The 17,092-nt window shown below is 46.7% G+C and overlaps 1 protein-coding gene across 5 annotated transcripts in view; it reads right to left on the bottom strand.

The window, feature by feature from the left end:
• Positions 1-17,087, bottom strand: part of SETD6 (SET domain containing 6, protein lysine methyltransferase) — a 43,668-nt gene extending 26,581 nt beyond the window's left edge. For 2 of the 5 annotated variants that reach the window (XM_083370503.1, XM_083370499.1), the window contains exons 1-5: positions 16,524-17,087; positions 15,502-15,643; positions 13,950-14,144; positions 12,406-12,526; positions 9,121-9,301 (exon numbers count right to left, since the gene is read on the bottom strand). In XM_083370503.1, coding sequence (XP_083226629.1) covers positions 9,121-9,301; positions 12,406-12,526; positions 13,950-14,144; positions 15,502-15,643; positions 16,524-16,881 — 997 coding nt within the window. In that variant the 5' untranslated portion in view covers positions 16,882-17,087. The other 3 variants (XM_083370502.1, XM_083370501.1, XM_083370500.1) reach the window with 3 other exon arrangements.
• Between the last annotated feature and the right edge of the window lie 5 nt (positions 17,088-17,092).

Below are 17,092 nucleotides of genomic sequence, written 5' to 3' on the forward strand. Positions count from 1 at the left end.
GAAATTATATTCTAAAGAGCTTTAGATGTAGACAAGTATTTACAGGGAGCTCATTTTCCAAGACTTTCACAAGAACAACAACTTGAGATGAATTGCCCAATTACATCAGAAGAAATTTCTTTAGCTATTAAACAGTTGAAATTGGGCAAAGCTCCGGGAACAGATGGATTAACAGCAATTTATTATAAAAAGAACAGCGCGAGTACACACGCTACGTGACCTCCCTCCGGCCAGCTTGTTCTGCTCTCGCTCCGTCCGTACAAAACAACTGTTATCCAGCTTTATTTACTCCTGCCCGAGCCAGCAGGGCTTACGTTCTCCTATTCTCCCCCTCCCCCTCACTGGAGCGCTGCCTGCCGCCTTTATTCCCCCCCGCCCCCTCCGCAGAACAAAGGAATGCGAGGCGCCGAGGCAGCGCCCTCCAGCCAGCCCCTTCCAGTGCGCGCGCTTCTCGCCCAGTCATAACAACCAACGCCTTAAGGACTGCTGCGAGTCCTCCGGCTCCCTTCTCCGGTCGCCGCGGCCGCTGTCGCCCTCCGCCCCGGCAGAGGCTTGCAGGGCTGGCAGAGGTGGCGGCAGTCCAGCGTTGTTTCTCCCCCTCGTGCGTGTGTGTGTGTGTGTGTGTGTGTATGTGTCAGACCCGCAGGAATGGCTAGTAAAGGTGGCGGCAGTCCGGCATTTGCGTTTCTCTGTGTGTCAAGCCCCGTGGGCCCAACACACAGGAGGGGGGGACGCCGCTTCCTTGCCAGCCATTCCCGCGGGTCTGACACACACACACGCACGAGGAGGGAAACAACGCTTGACTGCCGCCTCCCTAGCAGACCTTCCCTGCGGGATGTGCTGCCAGATGTCAAGCCCTACGGGCTCGACAACACAGTGGGGATCGGGGGAGCACGACCGGTGGCAACTACCCAGCATCAGAGAAGGCCCAGCTGCGCCCGCGCCCATCAGCTGTTCGGCGGGCGAAAGCCGGACCCACGGCCGCGCCAACTGCTGAGGCAGCCGTGGGGAGCCCAGCCGGTGGAACCCGCCCGGCTCCGGAGACAGCCCGGCCACGCCCGCGCCCATCAGCTGTTCGGCGGCGAACGCCGGACCCGCGGCTGCGCCAACTGCTGAGGCAGCCGTGGGGAGCCCAGCCCTCCCTTCTCTCAGCAGCCTGTTCCGAACGAAGGGACAGTTCTTTTTTTTTTGTTGACTGGAGTATAAGCCGAAGTGGATTTTTAGCCCAAAAAGTGGGCTGAAAAATTCGGCTTATACTCAAGTATATACGGTAATTAATATTGAGAAAATCATAACTGATATTTCAAATACTGATGGGAAATTAAACCTTCTAAAAACTTTTTTAATTCAAAATTGCCTAAAGCTTTTTTTGATTTGAAGGAAGATCTGGAATTAAGAGATGTATGGCGGGAAAGGAATATGACAGACAGAGATTTTACTTTTTTTTCGGATAGACATAAATCTTTTTCCAGGATTGACTTCATTTTGATTACTACTGATCTTTCTTCTTCGGTTAAGAATGTTAAGATTTTTCCTAGGACAATGTCTGACTATAGTCCTGTTTGGTTGGAGTTCTTTGCTGAAGACACTAGTAGGAGATCCTGGAAGCTGAATGAGAATTTATTTACAAATGACTTGTTCTTGCAGAAATGTAGAGAACATATGAAAGAATTTTTTGTCACGAATATGCAGAAAGGTACCTCGATGGAAATGGTTTGGGATGCTAGTAAAGCCTATATGAGAGGGGTTTTGATTTATATGAATAATGCTTATAGGCGTAAGCAAGTGCAAAAACGTTTAGATATTGAGGAAGAGATTAAAACTAAGGAGAAAAAGTTCATTTTGAATCCATTGGATAATAATTTAAAGATCTCAATACATTTATTGAAAGAACAATTTAATATGCTATTGGCTGATCAAGTAGCAACTAATTTGCGTTATGCCAAACACAATACTTTTTGTAACGCCAATAAGCCTGGTAGATGGTTGGCTTATCAATTAAGGAAGAAACAGAAATTACGTACTATAGACAAAATAGAATATAAAGGAAAAGAAGTCTATCAACAAAATTTGATTAAGAGGAGTTTTCTAGATTTTTACTCGAAATTATATTCTAAAGAGCTTTAGATGTAGACAAGTATTTACAGGGAGCTCATTTTCCAAGACTTTCACAAGAACAACAACTTGAGATGAATTGCCCAATTACATCAGAAGAAATTTCTTTAGCTATTAAACAGTTGAAATTGGGCAAAGCTCCGGGAACAGATGGATTAACAGCAATTTATTATAAAAAGAACAGCGCGAGTACACACGCTACGTGACCTCCCTCCGGCCAGCTTGTTCTGCTCTCGCTCCGTCCGTACAAAACAACTGTTATCCAGCTTTATTTACTCCTGCCCGAGCCAGCAGGGCTTACGTTCTCCTATTCTCCCCCTCCCCCTCACTGGAGCGCTGCCTGCCGCCTTTATTCCCCCCCGCCCCCTCCGCAGAACAAAGGAATGCGAGGCGCCGAGGCAGCGCCCTCCAGCCAGCCCCTTCCAGTGCGCGCGCTTCTCGCCCAGTCATAACAACCAACGCCTTAAGGACTGCTGCGAGTCCTCCGGCTCCCTTCTCCGGTCGCCGCGGCCGCTGTCGCCCTCCGCCCCGGCAGAGGCTTGCAGGGCTGGCAGAGGTGGCGGCAGTCCAGCGTTGTTTCTCCCCCTCGTGCGTGTGTGTGTGTGTGTGTGTGTGTATGTGTCAGACCCGCAGGAATGGCTAGTAAAGGTGGCGGCAGTCCGGCATTTGCGTTTCTCTGTGTGTCAAGCCCCGTGGGCCCAACACACAGGAGGGGGGGACGCCGCTTCCTTGCCAGCCATTCCCGCGGGTCTGACACACACACACGCACGAGGAGGGAAACAACGCTTGACTGCCGCCTCCCTAGCAGACCTTCCCTGCGGGATGTGCTGCCAGATGTCAAGCCCTACGGGCTCGACAACACAGTGGGGATCGGGGGAGCACGACCGGTGGCAACTACCCAGCATCAGAGAAGGCCCAGCTGCGCCCGCGCCCATCAGCTGTTCGGCGGGCGAAAGCCGGACCCACGGCCGCGCCAACTGCTGAGGCAGCCGTGGGGAGCCCAGCCGGTGGAACCCGCCCGGCTCCGGAGACAGCCCGGCCACGCCCGCGCCCATCAGCTGTTCGGCGGCGAACGCCGGACCCGCGGCTGCGCCAACTGCTGAGGCAGCCGTGGGGAGCCCAGCCCTCCCTTCTCTCAGCAGCCTGTTCCGAACGAAGGGACAGTTCTTTTTTTTTTGTTGACTGGAGTATAAGCCGAAGTGGATTTTTAGCCCAAAAAGTGGGCTGAAAAATTCGGCTTATACTCAAGTATATACGGTAATTAATATTGAGAAAATCATAACTGATATTTCAAATACTGATGGGAAATTAAACCTTCTAAAAACTTTTTTAATTCAAAATTGCCTAAAGCTTTTTTTGATTTGAAGGAAGATCTGGAATTAAGAGATGTATGGCGGGAAAGGAATATGACAGACAGAGATTTTACTTTTTTTTCGGATATACATAAATCTTTTTCCAGGATTGACTTCATTTTGATTACTACTGATCTTTCTTCTTCGGTTAAGAATGTTAAGATTTTTCCTAGGACAATGTCTGACCATAGTCCTGTTTGGTTGGAGTTCTTTGCTGAAGACACTAGTAGGAGATCCTGGAAGCTGAATGAGAATTTATTTACAAATGACTTGTTCTTGCAGAAATGTAGAGAACATATGAAAGAATTTTTTGTCACGAATATGCAGAAAGGTACCTCGATGGAAATGGTTTGGGATGCTAGTAAAGCCTATATGAGAGGGGTTTTGATTTATATGAATAATGCTTATAGGCGTAAGCAAGTGCAAAAACGTTTAGATATTGAGGAAGAGATTAAAACTAAGGAGAAAAAGTTCATTTTGAATCCATTGGATAATAATTTAAAGATCTCAATACATTTATTGAAAGAACAATTTAATATGCTATTGGCTGATCAAGTAGCAACTAATTTGCGTTATGCCAAACACAATACTTTTTGTAACGCCAATAAGCCTGGTAGATGGTTGGCTTATCAATTAAGGAAGAAACAGAAATTACATACTATAGACAAAATAGAATATAAAGGAAAAGAAGTCTATCAACAAAATTTGATTAAGAGGAGTTTTCTAGATTTTTACTCGAAATTATATTCTAAAGAGAATATACAAGCTTTAGATGTAGACAAGTATTTACAGGGAGCTCATTTTCCAAGACTTTCACAAGAACAACAACTTGAGATGAATTGCCCAATTACATCAGAAGAAATTTCTTTAGCTATTAAACAGTTGAAATTGGGCAAAGCTCCGGGAACAGATGGATTAACAGCAATTTATTATAAAAAGTTGTTGCCTGAAATGATTGAACCCTTAAAGATTTTGTTTAATGAAATTCAGACTGGAGGCACAGTTCCTCCATCATGGAGGACAGCTTTTGTATCATTGATCCCAAAGGAGGATCAAGATGGATTATAGACCTATATCGCTTTTAAATACAGATTATAAGATTTTTGCTAAAGTATTGGCTAATAGATTAATACAAGTTTTGAAACAAATGATTCATAGTGATCAATCGGGATTTATATCTGGGAGGTATATGAAATATAATGTAAGACAAATTGTTAACTTGCTTGAATGTTTGGATAAGAACAACCAAGTCTCCGCAGCATTGATATTTTTGGATGCAGAGAAAGCCTTTGACCAATTGAATTGGCAATTTTTATTAAGAGTTGTTGAGGAGATGAATTTTGGAGAAGGTTTTCTACATGCTATTAAAGCTATATATCAGGGGTGTCAAACTCAATTTCATTCATCAGCATTGCGGTTGCCCTCAGGGGGCCGGGTGGGTGTGGCCTGGGTGGGCGTGGCCTACTGGGTGGGCGTGGCTAGAGTGCGTATGGCCTACTGGGTGGGCGTGGCTAGCTCTACATGGTTCGCATCAAGGGTGCCTGTGGGGGCCTGGGCAGGAGTGGGACAGATCTGGGGGTCTCTGGCAGAAGGAGGGTCTCTGGGCCAGGGCCAAGGCAGCGGGGGCCATTCCCTCCCTGTTTCCAGGATGGCTTTGCGGGCCGCATGAAACCACTTCGTGGGCCGGATCCGGCCCCCGGGCCTTGTGTTTGACATGTCTGCTATATATCAACAACAAACTGCACAAATTATAGTTAATGGGGGATTAACAGAGACTTTTAAAATTGAAAAAGGTACAAGACAGGGTTGCCCCCTATCACCATTATTGTTTGTTTTAACATTAGAGATTTTACTAATTAAAATTTGAGAGTCCTCTTTGATAAAGGGAATTAAAATAAAACAGAATGATTATAGATTGAGAGCTTTTGCTGATGACTTGGTTGTGACAGTATCCCAACCGTTACAGTCGGTTATAGACTTGATGGAAATTATAACTCAGTATGGTAAGGTTTCTGGGTTTAAGGTGAATAGTAATAAGACTAAGATATTATCCAAGAATTTATCTATGAGTGAAAGGGATATGTTATCTAAATTAACAGGTTTTGAAATAGTGAAGAAGGTTAAATATCTAGGGGTACATATTGCAGCCTCAAATGTAAAATTGTATAAGAATAATTATGAAACACTATGGTTGAAGGTACAAAGGGACTTAAATAATTGGAAAAAATTACAATTATCATTACTGGGAAGAATTGCAGTTGTTAAAATGAATGTTCTACCAAAGTTTCTCTTTCTGTTTCAGATGATACCTATATTGAAAAAGGATGCCAACCTTGATCAATGGCAGAAGGGTATTAACAAATTTATCTGGGCGGGGAAAAAACCAAGAGTTAAATTCAAGATTTTACAAGATGCCAGGGAAAGAGGGTGACTCAAGGCGCCAAATTTGAAATTGTACTATGATGCGGTTGCCTTGACCTGGGTTGGTGATTGGCTTAATCTAACTAACAAGAGAATACTTCATCTTGAGGGATGGGATTTAATATATGGATGGCATGCATACTTGCTTTATGATAAGAAGGCAGACAGGGCTTTTAAATCCCATATTCTTAGAAGTGCTTTATTGCGTGTCTGGAAAAAGTATTATTACAAGTTAAATTATAAAATACCGATTTGGGGAATTCCTGGACACGCGATAGAGGGCGTATCTATGGGAGTGAGTATGGATATGGTTTCTTATAAGGAACTACTTAGATTGCAAGGGAATGATTGGCAACTTAAACCAGTAGAGGAGTTAAGACAAGAAAACATAAGTTACTCTTGGTTTCAATATACCCATTTGAAAGCTAGGTGGAAGTCAGATCAAAAGGTTGGCATCACAACTACAGATCAAAATTTAGTAAAGCAAATTAGAGATTCAAATTGTGCACATATAGAGGATATATAATGCTTTAATTGAATTGGATTCGGAAACGGAACTGGTTAAAGACTGCATGATAAAGTGGGCACAAAATATTCAGGAACCAATCTCGTTGGACACCTGGGAGATAATTTGGGTCAGAAATGTTAAATTTACCCAGGCTCAAAATCTAAGAGAAAATTTTTATAAAATGTTTTATAGATGGCATCTGGATCCCAAGAAGTTGTCCAACATGTATCCTAATTTACAGTCTAAATGTTGGAGGTGTGGTAGTTTAGAAGCTACCTATTTTCACATGTGGTGGACTTGTAGAAATATAAAAGCTTTTTCGATTAAAATTTGGTGGAACATTCAAAAGATTTTTAAGAGAAAGATAAAGTTTTCCCCGCAATTGTTTTTATTGGGCATTGTTGTAGATTGTGATGTTAAAGAAACTAACTTGATGTTGAACATGATAACGGCAGCATGGTTACTGGTGGGACAATATTGGAAGAAGGATAGTTTGCCCACTGTAGAAGAATGGGTGTTTAAAGTTTCAAATCTTGCAGAAATGTCTAAGATTTCTGCTTATCTGAAGGATCATTCACAGGAAAGATATATTTCAGTTTGGAGGAGATGGATAAATTACCGTATATTCAAAACAAATATGGGACTAAAAAGTACCATTTAGCTTATGAGTAGATTTTAGTGGGATATTGTTATTGGTACGTTGTTGGTAGTTATGTTAAAAGAGAGTTAAAGCGCATTATGAATTTGGTTAATTGTATATTATGCATAATTTTTATTTAGAATATGATTATTGTAACTATAATCCTGTATTTAGCTCGGGGAAGTGGGGGGGTTTGGGGTGGGAGGGATTTGGGGATATATTGTAAAATTTTGTTTTTGTAAAACTTTAATAAAAAAAAGAGAAAATCATAACTGATATTTCAAATACTGATGGGAAATTAAACCTTAACAGCACAAAAACCAGGATATTCATTAATGAATTGACATTATGGATTTATGAATTGATATTATTTGTATGATATTAGTAAAATATGAAGATATATTTAACTCTGTATACATTGGAGGAAGGTGTATTACATCTGTTTGCTGCCTTGAGTTATTTTTTAAAAATAAAATAGGTGGCATACAAATAAATAAATAAGAAAAAAACAACCCCAATTAATGATTTTACACTTTAATTTGCCAATTTAAAGGCTGTTTTATGGACCCAGCAGAAGCAAGCGGCAGCTGGAATCTACAGCCTCAAGTAAAAGGGGCTGACCACGCGAAGCCACTCAAGGCCAATGCTGGGAAGCAGGATTGGTAGAATGCAGCCAGGGAAGACTAGCTATGTTCAGCAGTTTACTCTTTTAAGGAAAGGCTTCTATCATTCAGAGCTTGTTTATGTTCAAATGTGTGTTAACAATACTAGCTAATAATGATAATCACCAATATTGCTTGGTTTGTCTGTGCGTCTTTCAGACCAGAGTAGAGCTGTGGTTGCACTTGCTGATGGCCTCTCGTGCAGCTGCAGTGCTCCTTGGGGTCTCAGCAGACCTCAATACTATTGGCTACAGCATCCTTTTGGGGGTGGTGCTGTGCTCCAGTGGCCAGTTACAGACGGCGTTAGAGGGTCGGGGAAGAGATTGTGCCCGCAGATGTGTGGGGTGCCTCAAGGCTCGACATTCTCCTTCTCCTTTCCTGTTCAACATCTTCATGAAACTACTGGGTGAGATCAGCTGCTAGTTCAGGGTTCAGTATCACCATGATGGGCAACTCTACACCTCAACCCTAAGCTGCATAGATAAAGCTGTTGATGTCTGGAAGTTGTTTGGGGTGGAAGAGATGTCAGCTCCATTCTAAGAAGACTGAGTGGCTGTGGTTGTTTGGGCCACCAGGGGCAGGGAGGTCACCACCCTTGGATGGTTCTGCACTTTTGCTAGTTAAGGCCATGGTGCAACTTTAGGTTCTTCTGGATTCCCAGCTACTGCTTAGAGCAGGTGGCAGCTGTGGCCAGGAGAGCCTTTGCCTTCTCCTGGTGTGCCACCTGCACCCTTGGAAGGCTCTTCAGTTTTCACACCCCATTGAATTCACAATTGGAATGTTGTGCTGCACTCTACAAGGGCTACAGCTGGCTTAAAATGCTGGCCTGTCAATCAGCCCTCAATGGTTTCTGACGATCCAGGAGATTCCTGCGAGTGTGCTTTCCAGCTTCTCTTTTTGTTAGCGCCAATAAATCTGTTCTGCCTTAATGTCACAGAATCTCTAGTTTAATTGGGCTCTATTAGAGGGGGAAAGTCCTTCTCAAACACTGGAAGTGCCCCCTCCGCCCCAGTTCCCTGAGTGCTAAATAATCACAATGGCCTCTCCAGCCCACCTTCAATTAAGCTCTTGGAAGGAGATTGTCAGATAATGACCTGCCCTCACGGGGGAGGTTTTGTCTGACCGACCTTCTATCTGAAACAGCAAATCTCTGGTTTTCAATTTGAGATGCTCCTCATGCTAAATGAGGGCTAATCCACATGGAGTCCCATTTCCATCTGTCCTGTTTGCCATCGTTCACTCCCTAGAGACTAAAATGGACAATTTGAAATTTGAGCGGGCCCGGAACAAGGAGTATATATCGGAGGTGGTGACCCTTTGAGAGATGTATGCAATGAAATTTCATTTTGATGTATGCCGATTGGTGTACATTCAAAGTGACAATAAAGTTATCATCATCAATAACCAGGGTGAGCCACTTGCCTTGAAGCGCAGCTTTCAGCAGCGTTGACATCTGGATGTCAGCAGTGTCGTTGGTATTGCCAGGGTAGGCCTCAGCAAAGCCGTACATGTGAAGGAGCTGCCAGTTGGCTATTTCTCCATAGGTGTTGAAGATCTCCTGGCCTTTGCAGACAGGCTGAGTGGTGACCATTTTCAAGGACTCCTGCCAAGAAGGGTTTCTTAATCAGGAGGTGAGGGAGGATCCCTTGCAGGGTCGTGCCGAGGAATTTAGTCAACATCTGTCAGATAAAATCGCTCGGATTCGGACCGGTTTGGACTCCAGCTGGGCAGAGTCAGGCGATCAGGACACGGACGGTCTTGTCAATGTTATCTGGGAAGAGTTTGATTCTGTGACCCCTGATGAAGTGGACAGGATTATGGGGAGGCTGAGCTCCTCCACATGTTTGTTGGACCCGTGCCCTTCCTGGCTGGTTTATGCAGCTAGGGAGAGGACACGAGGCTGGCTCCAGGCGGTTATATCTGCTTCTTTGAGTGAGGGTTATTTCCCCACCGTCTTGAAGGAGGCGGTGGTGAGACCTCTCCTCAAGAAGCCTGCCTTGGACCCAGCTGTATTGAACAACTTTCGTCCGGTCTCCAACCTTCGCTTTCTTGCGAAGGTTGTTGAGAGTGTGGTGGCGCATCAGCTCCCTCTGGTCCTGGATGAAGCGGATTATCTGGACCCCTACCAATCGGGTTTCAGGCCCGGGTACAGCACGGAGACGGCATTGGTCGCTCTGGTGAATGATCTCTGGAGGGCTCGGGACAGGGGATATTCCTCTGTCCTAGTCCTATTAGACCTCTCGGCGGCTTTCGATACCATCGACCATGGTATCTTGCTGCGGCGTCTCAGGGGATTGGGAGTGGGAGGCACGGTTCTTCGGTGGTTCTCCTCCTATCTCCTGGGACGTTCGCAGTCGGTGTTGGCAGGGGGGCAGAGATCGACCCCGAGGTCTCTCGTTTGTGGAGTTCCTCAGGGGTCGGTTCTCTCGCCTCTCCTGTTCAACATCTACATGAAACCGCTGGGTGAGATCATTCGTGGTTTTGGAGTTGGGTATCATCAATATGCCGATGATACCCAACTTTTCTTTTCGACCCCAAACCACCCCAGTGATGCCCTCGCTGTGATGTCCCGTTGCCTGGAGGCGGTTCGGGTCTGGATGGGGAGGAACAGACTTCAGCTCAACCCTGACAAGACTGAGTGGCTGTGCATTCCGGCATCCCGGGACATTCAAAATGTTCCATCTCTTTCTATGGGGGGTGAGCTCTTACCCCCCGTGGATAGGGCTCGCAACTTGGGAGTCCTCCTAGATTCACGGCTTACCCTAGAAGATCATGTAGTGGCCGTGACTAGGGGGGCTTTTGCCCAGGTTCGCCTGGTGCGCCAGTTGCGGCCCTATCTGGACCGGGATGCCCTGTGCACGGTCACTCATGCGCTCGTGACCTCTCGCCTTGACTACTGTAATGCTCTCTACATGGGGCTTCCCTTGAAGACCACTCGGAGGCTCCAACTGGTACAGAATGCGGCCGCGAGAGTTGTCTTGGGAGTTTCCCGGTACTCCCATGTTACACCTTTGCTCCGCGAGCTGCATTGGTTACCAGTTGTCTTCCGGGTGAGGTTCAAGGTCTTAGTTATGATCTTTAAGTCCCTACATGGCATGGGTCCGGGGTACCTCGGGGACCACCTGCTGCCGGCTTCAACTCCCCTCCGCCCTGTGCGTTCCCACAGAGAGGGCCTCCTCAGGGTGCCTCCGGTCAGGGAATGCCGACTGGCGGCCCCCAGGGGGAGAGCCTTCTCTGTGGGTGCCCCGGCTTTGTGGAACCAACTGCCGGTGGAGCTCCGGACGGCATCGGACCTCCGAACTTTCCGTCGTGGTCTGAAGACCCATTTGTTTGAATTGGCCGGTCTGGCCTGATGGGGGAGTTGGGTTTTAAATTGTCATTTTAGATTGTATTATTGTTTTTTAATTGGGCACTGATTTAATCTTTGTTTTAACTTTTGTATAGTATTGTATTTTTATTTATATGCCCTGTGAACCGCCCTGAGTCCCCAGGGAGAAGGGCGGTATATAAATTAAATAAAACTAAACTAAACTAAACTAAACTTCAGATGAGGACCCAGATTGTTGGGGGAAATTAAGCTGACTTTGTAATAATGCCGCTTGGGGTGTGTGTGAAAGCCCTAATAAGCAGGCATATACATAGAATGAAGGCTACTGCTAAGCTTGTAAGCCGCCCTGAGTCTTCGGAGAAGGGCGGGATATAAATGGAATTAAAATAAAATAAGAAAAAGATTCCTTCTTGTTTGGCTCTCTTATCTCTGGAAAAAAAGCTTTGCCCGGACTATCTGCACCTGATTGTCCCTCAACAGAAGTCATTTTCATTTCTACTAAGTGCTGAGCTGTGCTTGCTCCACTGATCTGGAACAGGATATAACATCCTTCCTATAATAATAATAAATAATAAACCTTTATTGTCAAAGTACAACATGTGTACATTGAGATTAGGTGAGCCTCCCCCCATGCTCTCTCCCCCCAACACACAGTGACAACAAACCCTCCATCCCACCACACTATGTGAACCAACTACACCACACACCGGCCTCCCAAGTCAATTCTGCATAAGATTATGTCCCATTTAAAAGCCTAACAGCCCACGGATAAAAGCTATTTTTCAGCCTGTTGGTATGGCTGGCTATATTCCTATATCTCCTACCGGATGGTAGGAGAGTAAAGAGATACCGTCCAGGGTGTGAGTCATCCCTGAGAATCTTCCTCACTCTTCCAAGGCAGCGAGCCCTGGCGATGTCATCCAGTGTCTTGTGCTGTGCTCACTAGCCTCTGTAATACTTTCCTGTCCGCGGCTGTCAGACCAGCATACCAAACCACAATACCGTACGAGAGGACACTCTCTATAGTAGACCGGTAAAAGAGGGTCATTAGCCGTTGTTCTACCCTGTTCTTCCGCAAGACCCTAAGAAAGTGAAGCCTCTGTTGGGCCTTCCTAGCCACCTGGGTTGTGTTAACTTTCCAGGTCAGATCTTCACAGAGGTAGACTCCCAGAAATTTAAAGGAGGAAACTCTCTCCACACAGTCCTCCCCGATGTAAAGTGGGGCAAGGTAGAGATAGAAGGGTATCCCTGCCCTGGATCCTTCTTCCTGATATAGCAGGTACAGCTCACCCTTCAAACCTTCCTGGAAATGCAGGTCTCAGGGCAATGCAACCTCAGGCATGATAGAATGGGTTGCTGGCAGTGAGGCTCTTGCTCACCGGAGAATATTCCAAGTTGGCATTGTGGCTGGCTACATGATTTAGAAGATCTGCCAGGGGCACCATCACTGGAGGATTAGGTTCTTCCTCCTCTTCTTCCTCATTCAGAGGTTCTTGGAAACTGCATCAAATGAGAAAGAAGTGACTGTTCTCTTTAAAGAGAACAAAATTACACTCAGGCAGATAAGAGGGAGGGCAGCTGTGAGACCCCAACATCTGCAAAACTCTAATTAGGTCACTAAATCTATCAATTCTAAACTATGTAGAAACTATAAAAGCTTTGTGCTAAAAGCCCAGAAAACAGATGGTTATGAGTTGAGGCAGCAAGGCTAGATGTTTAATGACTACAAGTGGGACTGGCAGCTGTCATTAAATGAAATGGTTGCTAAGTGGAAAATCATGTGATGGCAACCATGCTTTCCTTCCCTGTTCCCCTTGGAATGCTCACCTTGGCACTGGCATAATTAGCAAGAAGGGAATTAATGTTTGTATTCATTTGGAGAGTAAGTTGAGGCAGTCCTCAACTTACAACCACAACTGAGCCCAAAATTTGTTGTTGATATTTGTTAAGTGAGTTTTGCCCCATTTTACAACCTTCCTTGCCACAGTTGTTAAGTGAATTGATAAGTTAGTAATCCAGTTGCTAAGTGAATTTGGCTTCCCCATCAACTGCTTGTCAGAAGGTTGCAAAAGGGGATCATGTGACCTTGGGACACGACAACCATTGTAAGTATGAACCAGTCGCCAAGCATCTGAATTTTGATCACATGATCATGGAGATGCTTCAAAGGTCACAACTGTGAAAAACTGTCATAAGTCACTTTTTCCAGTGCCGTTGTAACTTTGAACTGTTATTAAATGAGCTATTGTTAAGTTCAGGACTACCTGTAATAAATAAAAAATGAATAAGATCCAAGGCAATATTTCTACTCAGTGACCAAAAATATTTTAAGTATTTTAATTATTTTTAATTTGTTTTATGTTATAAGCTGCTCAGTCAATTGTTGAGAGGCGTGCCTACAGAAATCAAAAAGCAAGTAAGCAAAAAAACCAGGCACACAATGGGAAATATATTGAGCTGTTTGAATGATGTGCTAGCAACTGCCATTGCCAGCAAATTGTTTTGATGTGTATTTCCCATTATGTACCTGCTCACTCTCTTGTAATCCCTTCCTCTCCAATCCCTCTGATCTGCAAGAGAGAAAAACAACTGGTCAGGGACACAATGGGTACTGACAGTAATGCTGATCACGTGACCCAGGGACACCATATATCATAAATGTGGGCACTGGTCATAAAGGGTTTTTTTGGCACTATTGTAACTTCAACAGTCACTGAACAAGGCAGTTGGTAAGCAAGGTCTACCTGCATGTTTACTTAAACTGCAACTGCCCAAACACTCCTCTCCTCTCCACATATTTGATTTTGATGAAATATTCTACCTGTATAAGTTGCCCTAAGGAACTTTCTTTTATCAGGAATCACTGTCTTCTCCACTTGTTTTCTGAGGCTGCCAGTTCTTGGCCTGTCCCTCTTCCTCTTACCTGTAAGCCATGACAAATGCCACCAGCCTCCGATAGAGCTCAAGCGTGTGCACCTTTGGGTTGAAGAGATCTGGGTGGGCCTTCAGGAAGGGCAAGATGATAGAGGAATACTCCATCTCAATATTGGCCAAGTCTTTCTCCACAGCTTCGAGGACTCCTGTCCCTTGCAGAAGTCGTGCCCGCTCTTCAAGACCCCTATACAAGAGAGCCAGCCGAAAGAACAGCTTCCTCATTGGAGAAGAATGCCATATTAGGAGACATCCTTGTATGTCTAATCACAATTGGGCAAATACAAGTTTTATATTCTATTCTATTACAAAAAAAGAAACTATGGGGCAAGCTTGCTGGTTCTTCCATTTCACACTGATAGAAGTAAAGGAAAGGTCTTCAAAATTTAATATTGAAAGAGAAATTTAAAATTGAATTTGCTGCAGTGGAAACTTACTGCCTGGACAAACAAGCATACCAAAAACTATAATGGCTGGGAAACAGGAAAGGACAGCATAAAGGCAGGACATAGGCAAAAATTAGCTGGGTCTTAGAGTGGGAAATGAAGAAGACAAGCTATAAACACCTGTAAGAGGAAATAGCTAGCCAGGAAAACTTAACTAAACTGAAAAACAGGAAAGAACCTATTGTTGTAAGGGGCCCAACTCAAAACCAACAACTGAATATGTCTAATATTTTATATTATTAACGTACATGTGATGTATGATTTAGTATGTAGCAGGAAATAGGTAGGAGGTGGTCAGAAAGAGTCTAACCTCATAGTAACTCAGCCAAAGGGGAAAGAGGAGGGATGTGGCGGCAGGGAAAGGGCTGTATAAAGAAGGGAATATTTTGGGTTGAAACTTTGGAGAGAACCAAGCTTTGATAGCTTCTCTCCCCGCTTATTGCAATAAATGAAACAAAAGGCCCTTTTGTCTTGGCTGGTTATTGGTCAGGTGAGCTTGCCTCTGGTCACGAAGGAAAGTAGCCAGGAGGACATAACAAAACTTTTTGTATCTGCTTTGCTGAGAGATTTTAAGTTTAGCTTCTGATGGAAAGCAGCTTTCATAACAGAAGGAAGGCTAGCAAAAGATGAGTGGAAAAGGGGAAAGTCTTAGAAACACCTAGGCCTCTGGGAAGCAGGAGCTTTGAAACAGCTGCAGCTAAAATGACTACCATGGACACAATGGCTGTTGAAGACAGACTATTGGGTTCTGCCTAGCCAGTTTTCCAGTTTAATTAGCATCTTAGACCAAGCCAAGCCCAGAAATGTTGGGGAATTCCAGGAAGTTTGGCATTCAGACAAATTTGCCCCTCTGTCTCTTTCTTCACTTTCCTTCTTCTTAGTCATGGGTCAGATCTTGTTATCTGCTTTGCCTGCTGGGTTTTTTTAAATGTACTGACTATGTAACACGTCTTTTCTATTTTTCATTTGGTCTCTCCAGTATTCTGTAGGCTTTCCTGGTATACTAAGTTCAGTGCATCTTCTTCACTGTCTGAACACTTGCTACGTCTACACAACACAGGAGACAAGTAAAGAAGCCAATGCAGCAGCTCCTCTTACCAGAACATGGGGTGATCCAAATCAGTGAACTGGGGCCAAAGAGAGAAATAAGGCCCCCAACGGGAATTGCTAAATGTGGATTCGTAGAGGAGAGAAATCAGGAGAGGAACCCAGCCCGATGCGCTCTGAAGGGAGGCTTCTTCTAGCGAAGGCAGAAAAAAGGAAGGAGAGGCACATCAATGGAGGGAAGGAGCTGCAGACGGAGCCACTTCACCCTCCTGTGGGGCAAAGGAGCCTCTGAAGAGCACAGACTTCTTTTCCCTGGGTCGGAAATCTCCCTGCTTGCCAGAATATTTGTATTTGCTTCTTAGACCTCTACCCCACCTTCCCTGCAGGGGCCCAAGGGGCCTTCAGCGACTATAGCAGAAGGCCCGGCTCCCCCTCAACACCCGACCCACCGCATCACCCGGCGGCGGCCCCAAACACGCTCCGATCCCCCCTGGGCATGAGAAGCGTGGGGGTCTTGGGGGGCGCCGGTACCTTTCCGCAGGAGCGGGGCGAGGGCGCTGGTGTGCTGGGACAGGAGCGCCGTCCTGGGGACGCGGAAAAGCTCTTCGCCGGCGCCCAGGTTCTCCCTGGCCAGCAGCCCGTAGGCGGCCACGGTGCCCTCACGGCTCACGCCGACCTGCAAGCCAGGAGAGGGCAGCGGCAAGCAGAGGAGCTCCCCGCCCGTCGACCCCGAAGGAGGAGCCCCAAAGGAAGGCGGACGCGGCCCGGTGAAGCTCCCCGGCCCGGCTGCTCCCGTAGCTCGGAGCTTCAAGCCCCCGCTGCCGGGCTTCTGCTCAGGCCCACGTGCGGAAATGCAACACGTGTACGGACGCATTCAGAAGTTCCTCGGGCGAAGGATTCACGAAACGGGCTCCTGCAGGGGCCCCCTCCCACGCCATGCCGAAACCAGGCCGCGGCCCCGAGGGAAGACCCAGGACAAGCGAGGGCGGCGTGCTGGGAACCGCCCAAACCCCCACAACTCGGACTCGGGGCCGCGGCACCTCCTCCCACCAGGGACCCCGGCGCCGGCCTACCTTGGCGCTCAACTCCACACCGGCCGCCGCGCACCAGCGCAAGAAAGCAGGCAGGGCGCGCGGGGGAGACGCGGGGGAGGCGCGCCGCATCCGCTTCGCGGCGTCGGCCATGGCCGGAGAAACGCGGAAGGAAGGCAATGGGCCGGAAGAGGAGGCTGAAGGAGGCTGGGCTGGGCCGGAGACCCGAGGCGCCCTGTCGCCGAGCAAGAACCCCGCTCGTCCCCCGCCCCCCGCGTGGCCTGGTGTCCCGGCAGCCCCTCCGCTCCCCACACGAAGCGCCGCGAGGAAATGAGCGAGAGCCGCTTCTGAAGTAAAGATGCGGTTGTTTAATGTGTTTCAAGTCTACGATGCGCTGCATAACATGACAATTCGGGCGGTCTCCGCCCCGGAGCCGGAACGAGACGAAAGAAGATGCACACGAGCGTGGCGGCGCCGGTTCTGGCAATGCGGGAGCCTCGACGCGCTACAGCGCGCTGGGCCAGTTCCAGGGCGGTCCCTGCTCCACCCGCGGGCGGGGGGCGCCCTGCTGGCTCGCTCAGGGTCGGTCGGTCGGTCCTCGCGGGCAGCCT

Source organism: Vipera ursinii (assembly GCF_947247035.1).
Source record: "Vipera ursinii genome assembly, chromosome: 10".
NCBI classification, from domain to species: Eukaryota; Metazoa; Chordata; class Lepidosauria; order Squamata; family Viperidae; genus Vipera; species Vipera ursinii.